Source organism: Scyliorhinus canicula, chromosome 3 (genome assembly GCF_902713615.1).
Source record: "Scyliorhinus canicula chromosome 3, sScyCan1.1, whole genome shotgun sequence".
Classification (NCBI taxonomy): Eukaryota; Metazoa; Chordata; class Chondrichthyes; order Carcharhiniformes; family Scyliorhinidae; genus Scyliorhinus; species Scyliorhinus canicula.
In genome coordinates, this window is record NC_052148.1 from 198,959,686 (window position 1) to 198,976,223 (window position 16,538).

The 16,538-nt window shown below is 45.9% G+C and overlaps 1 protein-coding gene across 1 annotated transcript in view; it reads right to left on the reverse strand.

Annotated features, from left to right (window-relative positions):
* lrba (LPS responsive beige-like anchor protein) overlaps positions 1-16,538 on the reverse strand; it is a 981,767-nt gene that overhangs the window by 114,753 nt on the left and 850,476 nt on the right. Inside the window, 1 exon segment of the mRNA XM_038791976.1 lies at positions 3,715-3,882. Coding sequence (XP_038647904.1) covers positions 3,715-3,882 — 168 coding nt within the window.

Here is a 16,538-nt window from a genome sequence, read left to right on the forward strand (position 1 = left end):
GGAGACACAGTGGAGGAGGGCGCAGTATATGAGTATGGGGAGAAGGCGAGCAGGATGTTGGCGCATCAGCTCCGTAGGCGAGATGCGGCTAGGGAAATTGGTGGAGTGACGGATGGGGGTGGGAATGTAGTGCAGAAGGGGACAGAAGTAAATGGGGTCTTTAGGGACTTCTACGAGGAACTGTACCGGTCGGAACCTCCGATGGAGAGAGGGGGGATGGAGAGCTTCATGAACAGGCTATGTTTCCCAAGGGTTCAAGAGGAGCTGGTAGAGGGGCTGGGGGCGCCGATAGAGTTGGAGGAGCTAGTCAGGGGGATTGGACAAATGCAGTCAGGTAAGGCCCCGGGGCCGGACGGGTTCCCGGTGGAATTTTATAAAAAGTATGCGGATCTGGTGGGCCCCCTGTTGGTGCGAGCCTTCAATGAGGCATGGGAGGGGGGGGCTTTGCCCCCGACGATGTCGCGGGCACTGATCTCTCTGATCCTAAAGTGGGATAAGGACCCCTTGCAGTGTGGATCATACAGGCCTATCTCGCTCCTCAATGTTGATGCCAAGTTGCTGGCAAAGATCCTGGCCACCAGGATAGAGGATTGTGTGCCAGGGGTGATACACGAAGATCAGACAGGATTTGTGAAGGGATGGCAGCTCAACACGAATGTGCGGAGACTGCTAAATGCTATCATGATGCCGGCAGTGGAGGGGGAGGCGGAGATAGTGGTGGCGCTGGACGCAGAGAAAGCGTTTGATAGAGTTGAGTGGGGGTACCTGTGGGAGGTGCTGGAGCGGTTTGGATTTGGGGAGGGATTCATCAAATGGGTGAGGCTGCTCTACGCGGCTCCGATGGCGAGTGTAGTTACAAACGGAAGGAGATCGGAGTATTTTAGGCTCTACTGTGGGACCAGGCAGGGGTGCCCCCTGTCCCCTTGCTCTTTGCACTGGCAATTGAACCTTTGGCTATGGCGTTGAGGGAGTCAGGGAGATGGAGGGGTCTGGTGCGGGGTGGGGAGGAACATCGGGTATCGCTGTATGCGGACGACCTGCTGTTGTATGTGGCGGACCCAGAAGGGGGAATGCCGGGGGTGATGGAGCTGTTAGCGGAATTTGGGGGCTTCTCGGGCTATAAGTTAAATTTAGGCAAGAGCGAGGTATTTGTAGTACACCCGGGAGATCAGGAGGAAGGAATTAGGAGGCTCACGTTTAAGAGGGCAGTGAAGAGTTTCAGATACCTGGGGGTGCAGGTGGCCAGGAGTTGGGGGACTCTCCATAAGCTTAATTTTACCAGGCTGGTGGAGCAGATGGAGGAGGAATTTAAAAGGTGGGACATGGTGCCGCTATCGTTGGCGGGTAGAGTGCAGTCCGTCAAAATGACGGTGCTCCCGAGGTTCTTGTTCCTCTTCCAGTGTTTGCCCATCTTTATCCCTAGGGCCTTTTTTAGAAGGGTGACCAGCAGCATCATGAGCTTTGTTTGGGCGCATGGGACCCCGAGGGTGAAGAGGGTCTTCTTGGAGCGGTGTAGAGATGGGGGAGGGGGGGGGGGGGGGGGGGGGGGGGGGGTGCTGGCGTTACCCAATCTCTCGGGGTACTGCTGGGCGGCCAATGTGTCGATGGTGCGCAAGTGGGTGATGGAGGGGGAGGGGGCAGCATGGAAACAGATGGAGAGGGCGTCCTGTGGAGATACAAGCCTGGGAGTCCTGGTAATGGCGCCGTGGCCGCTCCCTCCCATGAGGTATACCACGAGTCCGGTGGTGGCGGCTACCCTCAAGATTTGGAGGCAGCGGAGGCGACATAAGGGAGAAGTGGGGGGCTCGATGGAGGCACCGTTAAGGGGGAACCATAGGTTCGTCCCGGGGAACATTGATGGGGGATTTCAGGGTTGGCACAGAGCGGGCATCAGACAGCTGAGGGACCTGTTTATCGATGGGAGGTTTGCGAGCCTGGGGGAGTTGGAGGAGAAATTTGGGCTCCCCCCGGGAAACATGTTCAGATATCTGCAGGTAAAGGCATTTGCTAGACGGCAGGTGGAGGGATTCCCTTCGCTTCCCGCGAGGGGGGTGAGTGACAGGGTGCTCCCGGGGGTCTGGGTCGGAGAGGGGACGATATCTGATATCTACAAGGTTATGCAGGAGGCGGAGGAGGCGTCAGTAGAGGAGCTGAAAGCTAAGTGGGAGGGGGAACTGGGGGAACAGATTGAAGACGGGACATGGGCTGATGCCCTGGAGGGGGTTAATTCTTCCTCCTCGTGTGCGCGGCTTAGCCTCATCCAATTCAAGGTGCTGCACCGGGCCCACATGACTGGGACGAGGATGAGTAGGTTCTTTGGGGGTGAAGACAGGTGTGTCAGGTGCTCGGGGAGTCCAGCGAACCATGCCCATATGTTCTGGGCATGCCCGGCACTGGAGGAGTTCTAGAAGGGGGTGGCGAGGACGGTGTCGAGGGTGGTGGGATCCAGGGTCAAGCCAGGATGGGGACTCGCGATTTTTGGGGTTGGGGTGGAGCCGGGAGTGCACGAGGCGAAAGAGGCCGGTGTGCTGGCCTTTGCGTCCCTAGTAGCCTGGCGAAGGATTTTGCTACAATGGAAGGATGCGAGGCCCCCAAGCGTGGAGACCTGGATCAATGACATGGCGGGTTTTATTAAGCTAGAGAAGGTCAAATTCGCCCTGAGAGGATCGGTACAAGGGTTCTTTAGGCGGTGGCAACCTTTCTCGACTTTCTGGCTCAACGATAGGGTACTGGGACAGTAGCAGCAGCAACCCGGGGGGAGGGGGGGATGGGGAGAGACGATGACTATGTTTGTTTATTTAATTTTAATTTATTTTTAAGTTCTCTGGTTGGGGTTGGGGGGTTGGGGGGATGTGATATATGCATTGATACGGTCTGGGGGGTGTTACAGTTGTTATGGGTTATTTTGTTGCATTTCATTGTTTGTTGTTATATTTTATATTTTCTGTAAAAAATGCCAATAAAAATTATTTTTAAAAAAAATAGTATGCAGAAGTTCAGTAGTTATAATGTTACTAAAATGTTAAAAGCTACTTCTACATACAGCATTTTGCAACTTAAATTACTTTATATATCCAAGTGCTGTTTGAAAGTGCTGTTTGGAAATTTTGACTTTCCAGCAAGCATACTAATAACTTTTTAGAACTTCAGACAAGTCAGCTGCTTTAGTGCACACAGACTGGTGCCTAGCTGGTGTGCATTCAGATTTTTTTCCTCTAATATGGTTTCAATTATCTGAGATATATGGCTTCATTTGGAAAAAGAGTTGAAAGCCTGGATGATTAAAAAGTTCCCTCTCTTTTACTGTGCTGGAGTCTGATATGTAATGGTGTAGTTGTCATGCATCATAAAGTCTCTGAGGGCAGTTAACAGAAGGTATATCAGAACTACAGGCCTGTTTTCACCAACCTGGCAGTCACAGATTTTAAAAGCTCTTTGGTGCAAGTCTAAAATACTACTTTTGAAGTTTTCAGTCACTGAGTATCACAAAAAGACAAACAGTTAAAATAAAATCCTGTGAAAATGTCTGTACTTTGATTAGTAATTTAGAACAAATGGACTTGTTCATTGGCTGTTTAAAGTTAAGTTGGGGAACCAAAGACAGACAAAACTAAGATCAAATCTTTAACATCGCATGCTTCTGCTCATTTACTATAATTCTGGCATGGTTCATTCTCTGAAGCATTGCATCACCAACTTTTACCACTGACTTACCTCTCTTAGTACTGGGTCACTGATAGAATTCAGGTTGACAGCTCCTTCATAGGTCAAGTAATAGAAGACATTGAGGCCTCGAACAGCCTCAGGCCCTTGCTGCTTATATCCAAAAATCAGATCAATCCACTGGTGAAGCTGGCAAGAAACAAATTCACTCTCCAGAGCCTGTAAACCACAACAGAGGGGGAACATCAGTTTCAGATGAGTTATTCAGCTTCTGAACTATGGATACATTTTATATGATCCACTTCTTAATTGAGCTGTATTTGGACTATCAACTAATTAGCAGTCCATTGTATCATTAGTTTCAAAACCTGGGTGTCCTGACCTCCTCTGCTGGAGTATGTCTATTCTGGATGGAAAGGTTAAAACATATGGATAGGGATAAATGTAAAACCAACTCTTCAACCTTTTAAAATGTCTCAGGCTCCCCATTAAGTGGACATGGGCACAATCTGTCCTGAAAGTGAGGTGGGAAAGAGCAATCCCAGCCCTCTAACCACAGTTTCCTATTTGTGTAGTGATGGGGCATCTGGAAACAGTACCACAAAGGTGACATTGGGGGTATGCATTTCAGGGAACTTTGCAGCAGGTTGAAGACAGGTCTGAAGGTAAGTGGACTTTTCCGCCCCTGGAATTTCAGGTGAATTCTCAGGCCTTGGGGCTTTCTTGCTGCTGTTCATCATACAGTGCAGTGTGCTGCCCTGTTTCTGGTGCTAGGCCCAGATTGAAAAAAAATGCCATGTGCTAGATTAATTGTCTCTGTTCAGCTTGGACATGGTGAACATACATCTGGTACTCTGCTCACAGGATGCCAATAAAATCATGCATTCATTTCTACCAGAAAATACGTGAGAATTCTAAGGCTTGTGTAACCATTAAATACCACTGTGGCCCTTGCTGTTTCAGAACCCATCAGCCAGACCATCTAGCACAGTATAGTGGGGAAGGGCGCCAAAGTCACATGTGAAAGACCAGCAACCAGAAAGCGCTAATACCAAATTCTAATTATGGCTTCAGAGAAAGTTATAACAATAGCAGTATGGATTTATATGGCAAAGTGTTCGACTTAAGAGTTCAATTCACTGAGAAGCAAATCAAACCCATTTGGACCAAAACAATAATTGGCACATGGAAATAAAATCAAGTTAACAACCTAAATAATGAACTTGACTTGGGTGACATAAATTGAAATAATAAATTTTCCCTGAAACTACTGCCAGGTCATTTTCATACAGTGAAGTCAAAACAATTTCATGTAGGTCAAACCCAAATTTACAGGTGCTTTTTTAGTAAAAACCTTATAAACTATGCACCAAATTTTGCAGTTTACCCAGGTGAGAATGATATTTGATTTTAAGTGCATCAATTTGCTCTATTTCTCTATCTTTGGCAATAGACTATACATCTCCAGTTTTGATCATGTACTTCTTTCCTTTGATGCTGGTTTTCTGGTTACCGCTGCATTCTCTACTTCACCACTGTAGGAATACCTGTTTCATTAGCCTGAGGAATTCTTTCCCAAAATCAGTGTTTTGCTCCCTCACATTTTTCTACCACTAAACAAAAAGTAATGTGAAAAATAATGGAACTTAAGGCTAGAAATCCCTTGGACCTGATAATCTGCATCCTCGGATCTTAAAAGGGCTGCAGAGATAGTGGAGGTATTGGTTGTAATCTTCCAAAAAGATCTTGGAAATGTACTTTGGTAGAACAATAGAAAAGCAGAATATTATTTAGATGAAGGCAGACGATTTATTGCTGCAGTACAGAGGGATCTGATCTGGGTGTCCTTGCACATGAATGACAGGAGGTCAGCAAATAATTATGAAGGCAAACAGAATGGAGTGAGTGAAGTCTTTCTACAGTTGTACAGGCATCAGTGAGACCGCACCTAGGGTACTGTGCACAGTTTTGGTCTCTTTACTTATTGAAGGATATATTTGCATTGGAAGCAAGCTGATTCCTTGGATGAAGGGGCTTGTCTTGAGGAAACGTTGAGTTGTTTGGCCCTTTACTCTGAGTTTAGAAGAATGAGAGGTGATCTTATTGAAACATATAAGATTCTGAGGAGGCTTAACAAGGTAAATGCTAAGAGACCGTTTCCTCTCATGCGGAAATCTAAAACTAGGTGGCAGTTTAAAAATTAGGGGTCTTCCATTTAAGATGGAGTTGAAGAGGAATTTCTTCTCTTTTGAGGGTTGTTAGTCTTTTGAATTTTCTTCCGCAGAGAGCAGTAAAGGCTGACTCAATGGATATACTCAAGCTAGAGTTTTAAAAAATATATTTTTATTCTCCTCCTTTTTCACATTTTCTCCCAAATTTGCACCCACTAACAATAAACAATAATCAGTAATGAATATAATATCAATTCCCATATCAATAACAACAATCCCATCCTCCCACCAAACCCCAAACAGCATCCTGCATGTTAACGTAAACATGGACAAAAAGTAATCAGGGATCACCCATAGTCACCATTAACACATACAGTCCCCCTCCCCCCAACCCTCCCAACCACCCCCCCACGAATGATCGATATTATCCAATTCTTGAAAGTGCATAATGAATAACGCCATGAATTGTAGAACTCCTCCATCCTTCCCCTCAGTTCAAACTTACCATTCTCAAGAGTCAAGAATTCTAACAGATCCCCCCCACAGGGGGGGGGGGGGGGGGGGGGGGGCACAGGGTGGAGAGGTTGCTCTCCATCCCATCAGGATCCGCCTTTGGGCGATCAACGAGGCAAAGGCTACAACATCTGCCTCTGCATCCGTTTCCAACCCCGGCTGGTCCGACACCCCGAATATGGCCTCCTGAGGGCCCAGGTCCAGTTTCACGTGCACCACTTTAGAGATTACACCTTCTTCCAGTAACCCCCCCCCGGGCAACGTATACTCAAGTTAGAGTTAGACATATTTTTGATTGACAAGGGAGTCCAAGGGTTATTGGAAGCAGGAAATTTGAGTTAAGGCAACTGTCAGGTCAGCCATGATCTTGTTGAATGGATGTTGGAGCAGCTCAATGGGCAAAATGGCCGAGTCTCCTTTTCTTATTTCTTACATTTGTAACCAACTGAAAGGGCAAAGTGAACGCCATCCTTTCAATGTGGCATGCCACGCAGGGTAGAAATATTGCAGATTGTGGTAATTATGGTGAAGCTTTTGAGTTTGCCTCTCTGCATTTTTTTTAAACACAGAAGTTGTGGAGGTAAGTTTTTATACAACTGTTCTGATATTAAACAGGCAGGAAATATATTGCAGGAGATATTTTTAGGGCACTTTGATTACATTAAATTATGTTGTGTTTTGTTTTGTTTGAGATCAATGTGCCAATAATCGCCATCTACCCACGTATTAACCTATCAATGGGCGCTTGATGTATGATAATGCCCACATAAAAGAATGAATAATTGAAAAACAGTAAGATTACTAGCTAGAAAGTCTCTGCTGGTATTTTATTATGAAGTAATAATTTAAATAATGGAACAGCTTTATGATTTAAACTTCAGAATGTTGAATTGCCACTAATATAAATATATTCCATATCTAAGACCGTGACTAAATTTGTTTCTGTGATAAGTTTTGTGAAGCTAGGTACACAATACATTCATTATTTAGTAAGTGCTAACTGGGAGGAAAAAAAACAGAATTCAGATCTGCTTCATTAAAATGCACACATTTGTGAAGACATACACAGTCTACACGCAAAGTCCAAAATAACAACTCAGTATAAAACAAAGTCACACAGAGACAAAACTCCTCCAATATGTTCAAATCAGGACAAGCTGTTTGATTGCCACTACAGTCTCATGTCACATTAAAGCATGACAAACATTAAACCATACACTTAAATGGCAATTTATATCATTTAAATGTTTACTGCTGGAGCAGCTCATCATTCATTTAAATGTGACTTTCTGACAGCTAATTTCAGTTAATTTTCTGTATCCACTTAATTAGAACTTTCAATCAAGAAAGAAGAAGGGCTTGTAAATGTTTTGTAGATGGGTTGACATTTTCTTCTTGTTACAATGAGACTAGTGAATTGTAAACCTTTCCCCATAATGAATTATCAGATAGTATATCATGCCAGAGCAAAGGCTGACCATATGGAAATCTGCTGCAATGTTTCTTCTAGACATATGCTTTGGACAGAATTTTATTTATGTTCACATATAAACTAGAACTACCACCATTCCTTGATACCAAAGGATAATTTACAGACATGATGCTTACAACAATGATAATGATGCCATAGACTACATTAAATGGCAATTGAATCTCTGGGAATAAAATTAGATAATTAAAAATTGAGTTGTGCCTATTTATAAACTTTAAAGAATCTTCCTTATGTCTGCACCAGTTAATGTATTTGTGGGTAGTGAAACAGGACCCGAGACATGGTAAAGTAAAATAATAAAGTAGAACATGCAAATTAATGAATCTTCCTAAGTATATAGTACATCACTACAGGCAGGGGTTAAGTATATTCATTTTCTTATTCAGCGAACAGAAAATATTTACCAGTTCAGTTGTTTTCTTGTTTCACAACACACTTCACAAGGATGCAAGTAAAACAGGGAATTTTAATTAAAATTTCACAGGAGGTACCGGGGCCTGACTGTATGAAAGTCAGAGGAGAAGGAAAGGAAGCTGTAAAAAGTTAGATTATGCTTTAACCGTTTATCTTTTATTAAATTAATGATATCTGCATTTTACAGAGTTGCATTTCAGTAAAACACAATGCATACTTAATATATTTCATTCATAAAAATAAAATGCAGCAACCTGCTGTTTTCCCTTGGTTTGTACTCATGTTTGTTATTCTGTCTGTAACAACTTAGCCCAGACTAACAGTATGGCTTGTGCCATTCACCTCATATACCGTTGGCTACAGACTTTTAGCGGGTGCGTCAGTGGAGGCTTCTAGTCACCCGCCTTAGAACATAGAACAGTACAGCACAGAACAGGCCCTTCGGGCCTCAATGTTGTGCCGAGCCATGATCACCCTACTCAAACCCACGTATCCACCCTATACCCGTAACCCAACAACCCCCCCCTTAACCTTACTTTTATTAGGACACTACGGGCAATTTAGCATGGCCAATCCACCTAACCCGCACATCTTTGGACTGTGGGAGGAAACCAGAGCACCCGGAGGAAACCCACGCACACAGGGGGAGGACGTGCAGACTCCACACAGACAGTGACCCAGCCGGGAATCGAACCTGGGACCCTGGAGCTGTGAAGCATTTATGCTAACCACCATGCTACCCTGCTGCCTTCTGTTTGAATTTGAAGCCATGTACAGAGGATTTCCAATGTCTGCGAGCAGGATAGGCAGCAAGAGTATCTTCAAGTAATCAGGTTGTAGAATCCTCATCGAGACAAATAGAATGCAAAACAGAAATAGCATGCAGGAAGTATAAATTACTATAAAATAATTGCACGTGAAGCTGAATAATGGAAAGACATGAATAAGAAACACAATTAAAATGATTTAAACTTTTATTTCTTAAAAAATCTGAAATATTACTTTTATTCTGAGAGAACACAACTCCACACTTGTATAAACATATTTTAGGGGATGTTCAGCAGTAATTATCACTTACTATACTGTTACAAACTCAGCTACTACTGATTGTCCAAGGCCTAACCTTTTCCTTTTTAAAAAAATATTTTATTCAGGCATTTTCATAAAAAACAAACCAAAGCAGAAGCAAAATTATGCAACATTATAAATAACCAACACTCACTCCCCCCCATGCTTCCCCCTCTTGCCTGTTCCTCCCGTTCTGCCATCTCCATTTTAACCCCCTTATCCCTCCATCTCCCCATGCCCTTTTGCTGACTCCTCAATCCTCCTTAACAAAGTCAATGAACGGCTTCCACCTCTAAATGAACCCATCAACTGACCCACTCAAGACAAACTTGACCTTCTCCAGCCTTAGAAATTCTGCCAGATCACTCACCCACACCTCTGCTTTCAGTGGCTCTGAGTCCCTCCATCCAAGTAAGATCCGTCTCCTGACTATCAGGGAGGCAAAGGCCTAAATATCGGCCTCTCTCGCCCCCTGGACTCCTGGATCTTCTGACAGCCCAAATATCGCTTCCTCTGGACTCAGGCCACCATTACCCCCCCCCAACACCTCGGACATTACGTCAGCAAACCCCTGCCAGAACCCCCTTAGCTTCAGACATGCCCAGAACTTGTGGGTGTGATTCACGGGCCTCCCTGCACACTGCCTACACCTATCCTCTACCCCCTCAAAAAAAGAACGACTTATCCGCGCCACTGTCATATGTGCCCTGTGAAGCACATGACGAGGATGCATTCACCCTCCGCAGGACCTCAGCACGCGTCACGGCTTTTACCGCCCCACCCAGATCCTCCTCCTACTTCTGCTTTATATCCCCCTCAGGAGCCCCCTCCCAATCCATCAGCTCCTTGTAGACTACAGGCATCGTCCCCTCCCCTATCTCCTCCTTCGACAGTTTCTTGACTTGCAACCCCAATGGCGGTAACCAAGGGAAGGACTGTATCTCCGTCTTCACAAAATCCTGAACCTGCAGGTACCTGAAGCCATTCCCCCTGGGCAGCTCATACTCTTGCTCCAGGTCCTGCAATTTCACAAAACTGCCCCCTACAAACAGGTCACCAAAATTGCTCAATCCCTGCTGACTGCCAACCCCAAAACCTCGCATCCAGACTTCCGGTGCAAACCTATGATTATCATAGATCGGTGCCCCCCGAGACACCCTCCAATCCCAAATGCTGCCCCCATACTAGCGAGGCCAAGACTACCACTGGGCTCACCGCGAACCTGGCCGGCAAGAACTGCAGAGGCACTGTTAACAATATCCTTAAGCTCGTTCCCTTACAAGCAACGGTGGAGCGTGCACCCCTGCTTCGTCCTGTGATGCAGTCTGAAATATTCTGAACTCACCAAATCGTCCGCACACTTGCAACCGGTGCCTTGTACAGCATCAGGGCCCAGTTCACAAACTCCTGCCCGAACCCATACTGCCCAGCACCCCCGACAAATATATCAACTCGGCCCATTCAAAAGCCTCCTCCGCGTCCGTCGCCACTACCACTTCCACCTCCTGCCCATCTGGAGGCATTGTAATCACATTGAGCAGCCTCCTCACATTTGCCGACAACTATCTCTCTTTCACAAACCCTGTTCGGTCCTTGCCTATCATCCCCGGGATGCAGTCCTCAATTCATGAAGCCAATACCTTCACCAGCAACTTGCCGCCTGCATGCGATAGCGATATCGGACAGTACGGCTCACACAGCTCCGGATCCTTGTCTTTTTTCAATATCAAAGAGGTGGATGCCTGCAATAGTGTAGAGGTGAGCTCCCCCTTCTCCCTACTTTCATTATATGCCCTGATCAGCAATAGCCCCAGGTCCGCCCCAAACTATAAAACTCCACCGGGATCTCATCCAGGCCTGGGGCCTTTTCTTCCTGCATCGCCCCACTAATCCGAACTCCTTCAGGAGCCTCTGCCTCTCCTTCAACAGCCCCGCCTCTGAGGCCGCAGAATACCTTCTGTCCACCCTCAGAATCTCTTCCACCTGTCTTGCCATCTCTGCCCATTCCGTCTTCGCGATATGCACCCAAATTGAAATAAACTTCCCTCAAACCACCGCCTTGACTGCCTCCCACAACTTCGTGGCTGTGACCTCCCGCATGGCATTCAGCTCCACATACCTGCTCACACACCTCCTCATCCGGCAAAAACCCCACATCCAACCTCCACTGCAGGCGCCCTGTCCACTGGCAGATCCACCCAGTGCCGTGCAGGGTCACAGACAGTGATAGCGGAATACTCCGAACTGACCACCCGTGCCAAAAACACTTTGTCTATCACAAAAAAGTCAATGTAGGAGTACACCCGGTGGGAACAATATGAGAATTCCTTCAACCTCGGCCTGCCAAACCTCCATGGTTCCAACCCCCAATATGCCTCCATAAACCCCTTCAGCTCCTTCGCCATTGCTGAAACCTTCCTCGAACTCGAGGTCGACCGGTCCAAGCTTGGTTCTAGAACCTGCCTCATAAAATCTACGTCATCCCAATTTGAGCCATAAATGTTTACCAAGACCACCGTCATTCCCCTCCAACTTCCCAATCACCCTCACAAACCTCCTCCACGAATCTGCCATAATACTGCTCCACCTTGAACGCCATCCGCTTATTCACCAGCACCGCCACCCCCCTCGTCTTCATCTCCGGTCCTGAGTGGAACACCTGCCCCACCCATCCTTTCCTCAGACTTGTCTGATCCCCTATCTTTAAGTGCATCTTCTGCAAAATGTCCACATCCACCTTCAGGTTCCTCAGGTGCGCGAACATTTGATCGCCCCCATTCAGCCCCCACACATTCCACATGACCAGCCTGGACAGGGGTCTCCCTGCCCCCTCCCCTGCCGATCAACCATATCCCTTTTTGGGCCAGCCCCTGGCCTGTGTCATGCGACCCTCCTGGCCCACCCTCGGATGTTGACCATCATCACTCCCTTTCCAGCTGCGCCACAGAAACCACAGCCTCGTCAGCAACCCTCCCCCCCACGTCCTCCAACCAAAACAATAACCCCATTCCCTATGCCTGCCTCCTGACAACCCCCCACTGCACTCCCTTTAACTAGCCCACCAACTAGCATGTTGGCCCCCGCCCAAGGCCTCTGACCCCCACCCCCATCCACACTCCCCCAAAAAGCAGAAAAGGTGCACTCACCCTTGATATTCCCCCCAAGGAGGGGCCTGCCCTCTCCCATCAAAATAAAAAAAATAATTTCATGGGGAAAAGTTCCTTCAGAACTAAGAAACCTCCTCACAAACTCCTCCAAAGTTCAATGTCCTCCTTCTCCTGCCAGTCTATTGTACCTCAAACTCCATCGCCTCCTCTCGCGTGCTAAAATAATACTCACGCTTCTGAAAAGTCACCCAGAGGTGGGTTGGGTACAGGACCTCAAACCTTACCCCCTTCTTGGAAGAGGACAGCCTTGACCCGATTAAACCCGACCCTCCTCTTCGCCAGTTCTGCACCCAGATCTTGATCGCCCGCAGCTCATCTCTTTCCCAGGTGCACTTCCTCATCTGCCTCACCCACTGAAAAATCTTCTTTTCATCCAGACAGCAGTGCAACCGCACGACCATTCCCCTTGGCAGCTCGCCCACTTGCAACCTCCGCATCAGAGCCCTGTATGCTCGGTCAACCTTCTAGGGCCGATCAAAGGCTTCCTTCCCCAGCAACTGTTCCAACATTATGGCCACATACGTCCCGGCCTCCGCATCAATGCCTTCGAGCATCCCCACAATCCCCAGATTTTGCTTTCTGGAACGGTTCTCCAGATCCTCCACCTTCTCCTTCAGCCTCTTCTGGTTCTCCCGCGTCACCACACCTCATCCATCAAGGAGGCCAGCTGCTCCTCGTGCTCCCCCACTGCCTTGTCCACTTCCTGGATTGCCCAGCTCTGGGACTCCAGCCTTTGCTCCACTCTCTCGATACATGCTTTAACTGGCTCCACCCACTTTGGCCAGATCCTCCAGGGCCTCCTTCAGCTGCTGGCTGAACTTAGCATTTAGAAATTCCACCAACTACTTTGTGACCACTGGGCAGGCAGAATGGGCCCTTTGCCCTCAACCAACTTTATCTGTAGTGAAGACTCTCCTGTTCCAACAGCTCCTTTCTTCTCGTCCCACTATTAGTTTGTGAATCCATGCACCAGCCATACCAGAGGAGCTATACCTCCTCCAGGACCTTTTTCCATCCAAAATTATGCCCTTCAGACGGGGAAAGGACCAAAAATACCACCTTGAGCGGTTGCCACCAAATGTGTGACCGCTCACTCCATCGCTTTTACTGGAGGTCTCAAGGCCTAACCTTTTTACCTGTCTTTGGAATGCGAACAGCAGGCAATTATGGTATTCTCTGTGCAGATTCCATGCAATAATTCACTCTGTGGAGGAGCAGGGTATTACTGACAGCAAATTCCAGGTTTTCACAAATAACTCTGTGTCTGAATGGCAGTCGTTGCTGACAGGTTTACCTGGCAATAATAGTGAGCTCCAACAATCTAGGCCAATACATTCCATGATTTACAACTCAAGTTCAACCATGAGATAACAACTACCTTATTTGTTTGAATAAAAGTGGTACACATTTATCATATTTGCACATCTGATAAGAGAGCCAGACTATATCTTACCAATGAGAACGGATAACTTCTATTGAGAATTAAAATTCACCTATTGTCAGTAAAATAGCAATTAAAATTCATAGGATAATGGGCTCTGGGGAAAAAGTGTGGAAAAGAGGAGCAAAAGAGTCAATCCCATTAAATGTTATACGCCAGGTCGGCAGGTCACAGAATCTGCATGAAAGTGTTATTTCTTCAATATATTTTGTGGTACTTGGGAAGAAAAACTTTCAACAGTCGCTGAAAGTAAGCATGCAGGTGCAGCAGGCGGTAAAAAAAGGCAAAATGGTATGTTGGGTCTTCATTGCGAGAGGATTAGAGTACAGGAGCAGGCATACCTTGTTGCAGTTATACAGGCCTTGTGACACCACACCTGGAATATTGTGTGCAGTTTTGATCTCCTTATCTGAGGAAAGATGTTCTTGCTATAGAGGGAGTGCAATGAAGGTTTACCAGACTTACCCCTGGAATGACAGGACTCGCATATGAGGAAAGATTGAGTTAGGATTATAATGGTTGGAGTTTAGAAGAATAATGGGTGATCCCAAAGAAAACTATGAAATTGTAACGGGTCTAGACAGGAGATGCAGGAAGGATGGTCCCAATGGTGGAGCAGTCCAGAACCATGGGTCTCAGTCTAAGGATAACGGGTCAACCATTTAGGCCTGAGAAGAGGAGAAATTTTCTCCATGCAGAGAGTTGTGAGCCTGTGGGATTCGCTACCACAGAAAGCAGTCGATCATAATTGTTGTGGGCAGTTTTGGGCCCCGTATCTAAGAAAGGATGAGCTGGTCTTGGAAAGGGTCCAGAGGAGGTTAACAAGAATGAACCCTGGAGCTTGTTGTATGAGGAACAGTTGAGGACTCTGGTTCTGTACTCGTTGGAGTTTAGAAGGATGGTGGGGGGGGATCTTACTGAAACTTACAGGATACTTGGCCTGGATAGAGTGGACGTGGAGAGAATGCTTCCACTTTTAGGAAAAACTAGAAGCAGAGGACACAATTTTAGACTAAAGGGATGATCCTTTAAAAACGAGATGAGGAGGAAGTTGTTCAGCCAGAGGGTGGTGAATCTGTGGAACGTTTTGCCGCAGGAGCTGTGGAGGCAAAATCACGGAGTGTCTTGAAAACAGAGATAGATAGGTTTTTGATCGAGAAGGGGATCAGAGGTTATGGGGGAAGGCAGGAGAATGGGGATGAGAAAAATATCAGCCATGATTGAATGGAGGAGCAGACTTGATGGACCGAGTGGCCTAATTCTGCTGCTATGTTTTATGGTCTTATAATGAATGACAGAGCAGGCTCGAAGGGCCTACACCTATTCCCATTTTCTATGTTAATTTTCAGCAGTTTTAGAATCGCAGCTGCTTTAAGGTAAGCTTGTGAGAATTTCTCTCTCCACCACTTTGCTAAATTCTAACAAGATAAATGTAGTTAAGCTGCTGGATGGCATTTACACAACTGCACTTTTGCCTTTTGAGAGTTGGAACATTTTTCTCAACAGCTCTATGGTAGAATTATTTACATGACCAGAACCAATTATGTAGAAGCAAACCAAGAACTGACACACAAACAAGGCATCAAACATACAGGTAGTGACACTATCTGCAAAAAACAGCATGTGAAGGTCGCCCACTAGTATTTTGTGCAGACTTCTTGGATTGATACCGAACAACTATCATGCTCCTAGTATATTTAGGTGCTGCTCTAGTCACAACCATAATTGTCAACCATGCTACTGCAGATGGTGAGATTTAGCTGGGTGGAGGAGTTTGGACAGTTTTGCATTTTAAAGCAAAAGATGGATTTTCCCTAAAGCCTGTCAAACAGAATTGCAACTTCAATAAGTACAGAGCTGGTAGGAAGCTGGAGTTATATAATGTACACAGGTATGGAGGAATCCATTGTTCCTGCCACCAATCGATTTTAATTCCTGAACATATTATGTCTATTTCTCAGATAGCAAGATTCTAATGTGAGCAGGATTCTTCTCAGCCCAAAATATCACCTGATGGTAATTATACATTAGATATTCCATTATGGTGCACAAGGGCATCTCAATCAAGAAATGATGGATAGAAAGGCTACAAGTGAAATGGACATCGAACAAGCAGGAATAAATGTGGCATTTCTTCCTTGGTATGACGATTCACAGTTTAGAATCATCTGTTTTCAACCAGTTTTGCAAGAAGATCATCATTTATTGTTTTTGTGAGTTCTATATCAGACAGCACAACATACAGAAGTTATTAGGTTCTGGGATGATGTACCTGCTCCAGATTTATTTGAAAATAGTTGTAGTTCAGAGAGAAACTGTATTCATTAGCATGACATATTTTACCTCCATTTTGCCAGTTTTCCTGTCCTTTTGTAATGTTTCCTGAACCACTGTGATTGAGAGGATGACAAGAAAACTGTCTCTAAACATCAGTCAATATGCTCTCCTAGTAAATGCTTGGAGTAGTGTAATAGTGGCCTTTAGGACAACTGAAACTGATCAATATATTAGATATCATGCTAACAAGTTATATCCTGGTGCGTTTGTCACAATGTTGGAATACCTATGCATTATGTTGTCATGGAGCCATCATGCCTATTTCTTCAGAC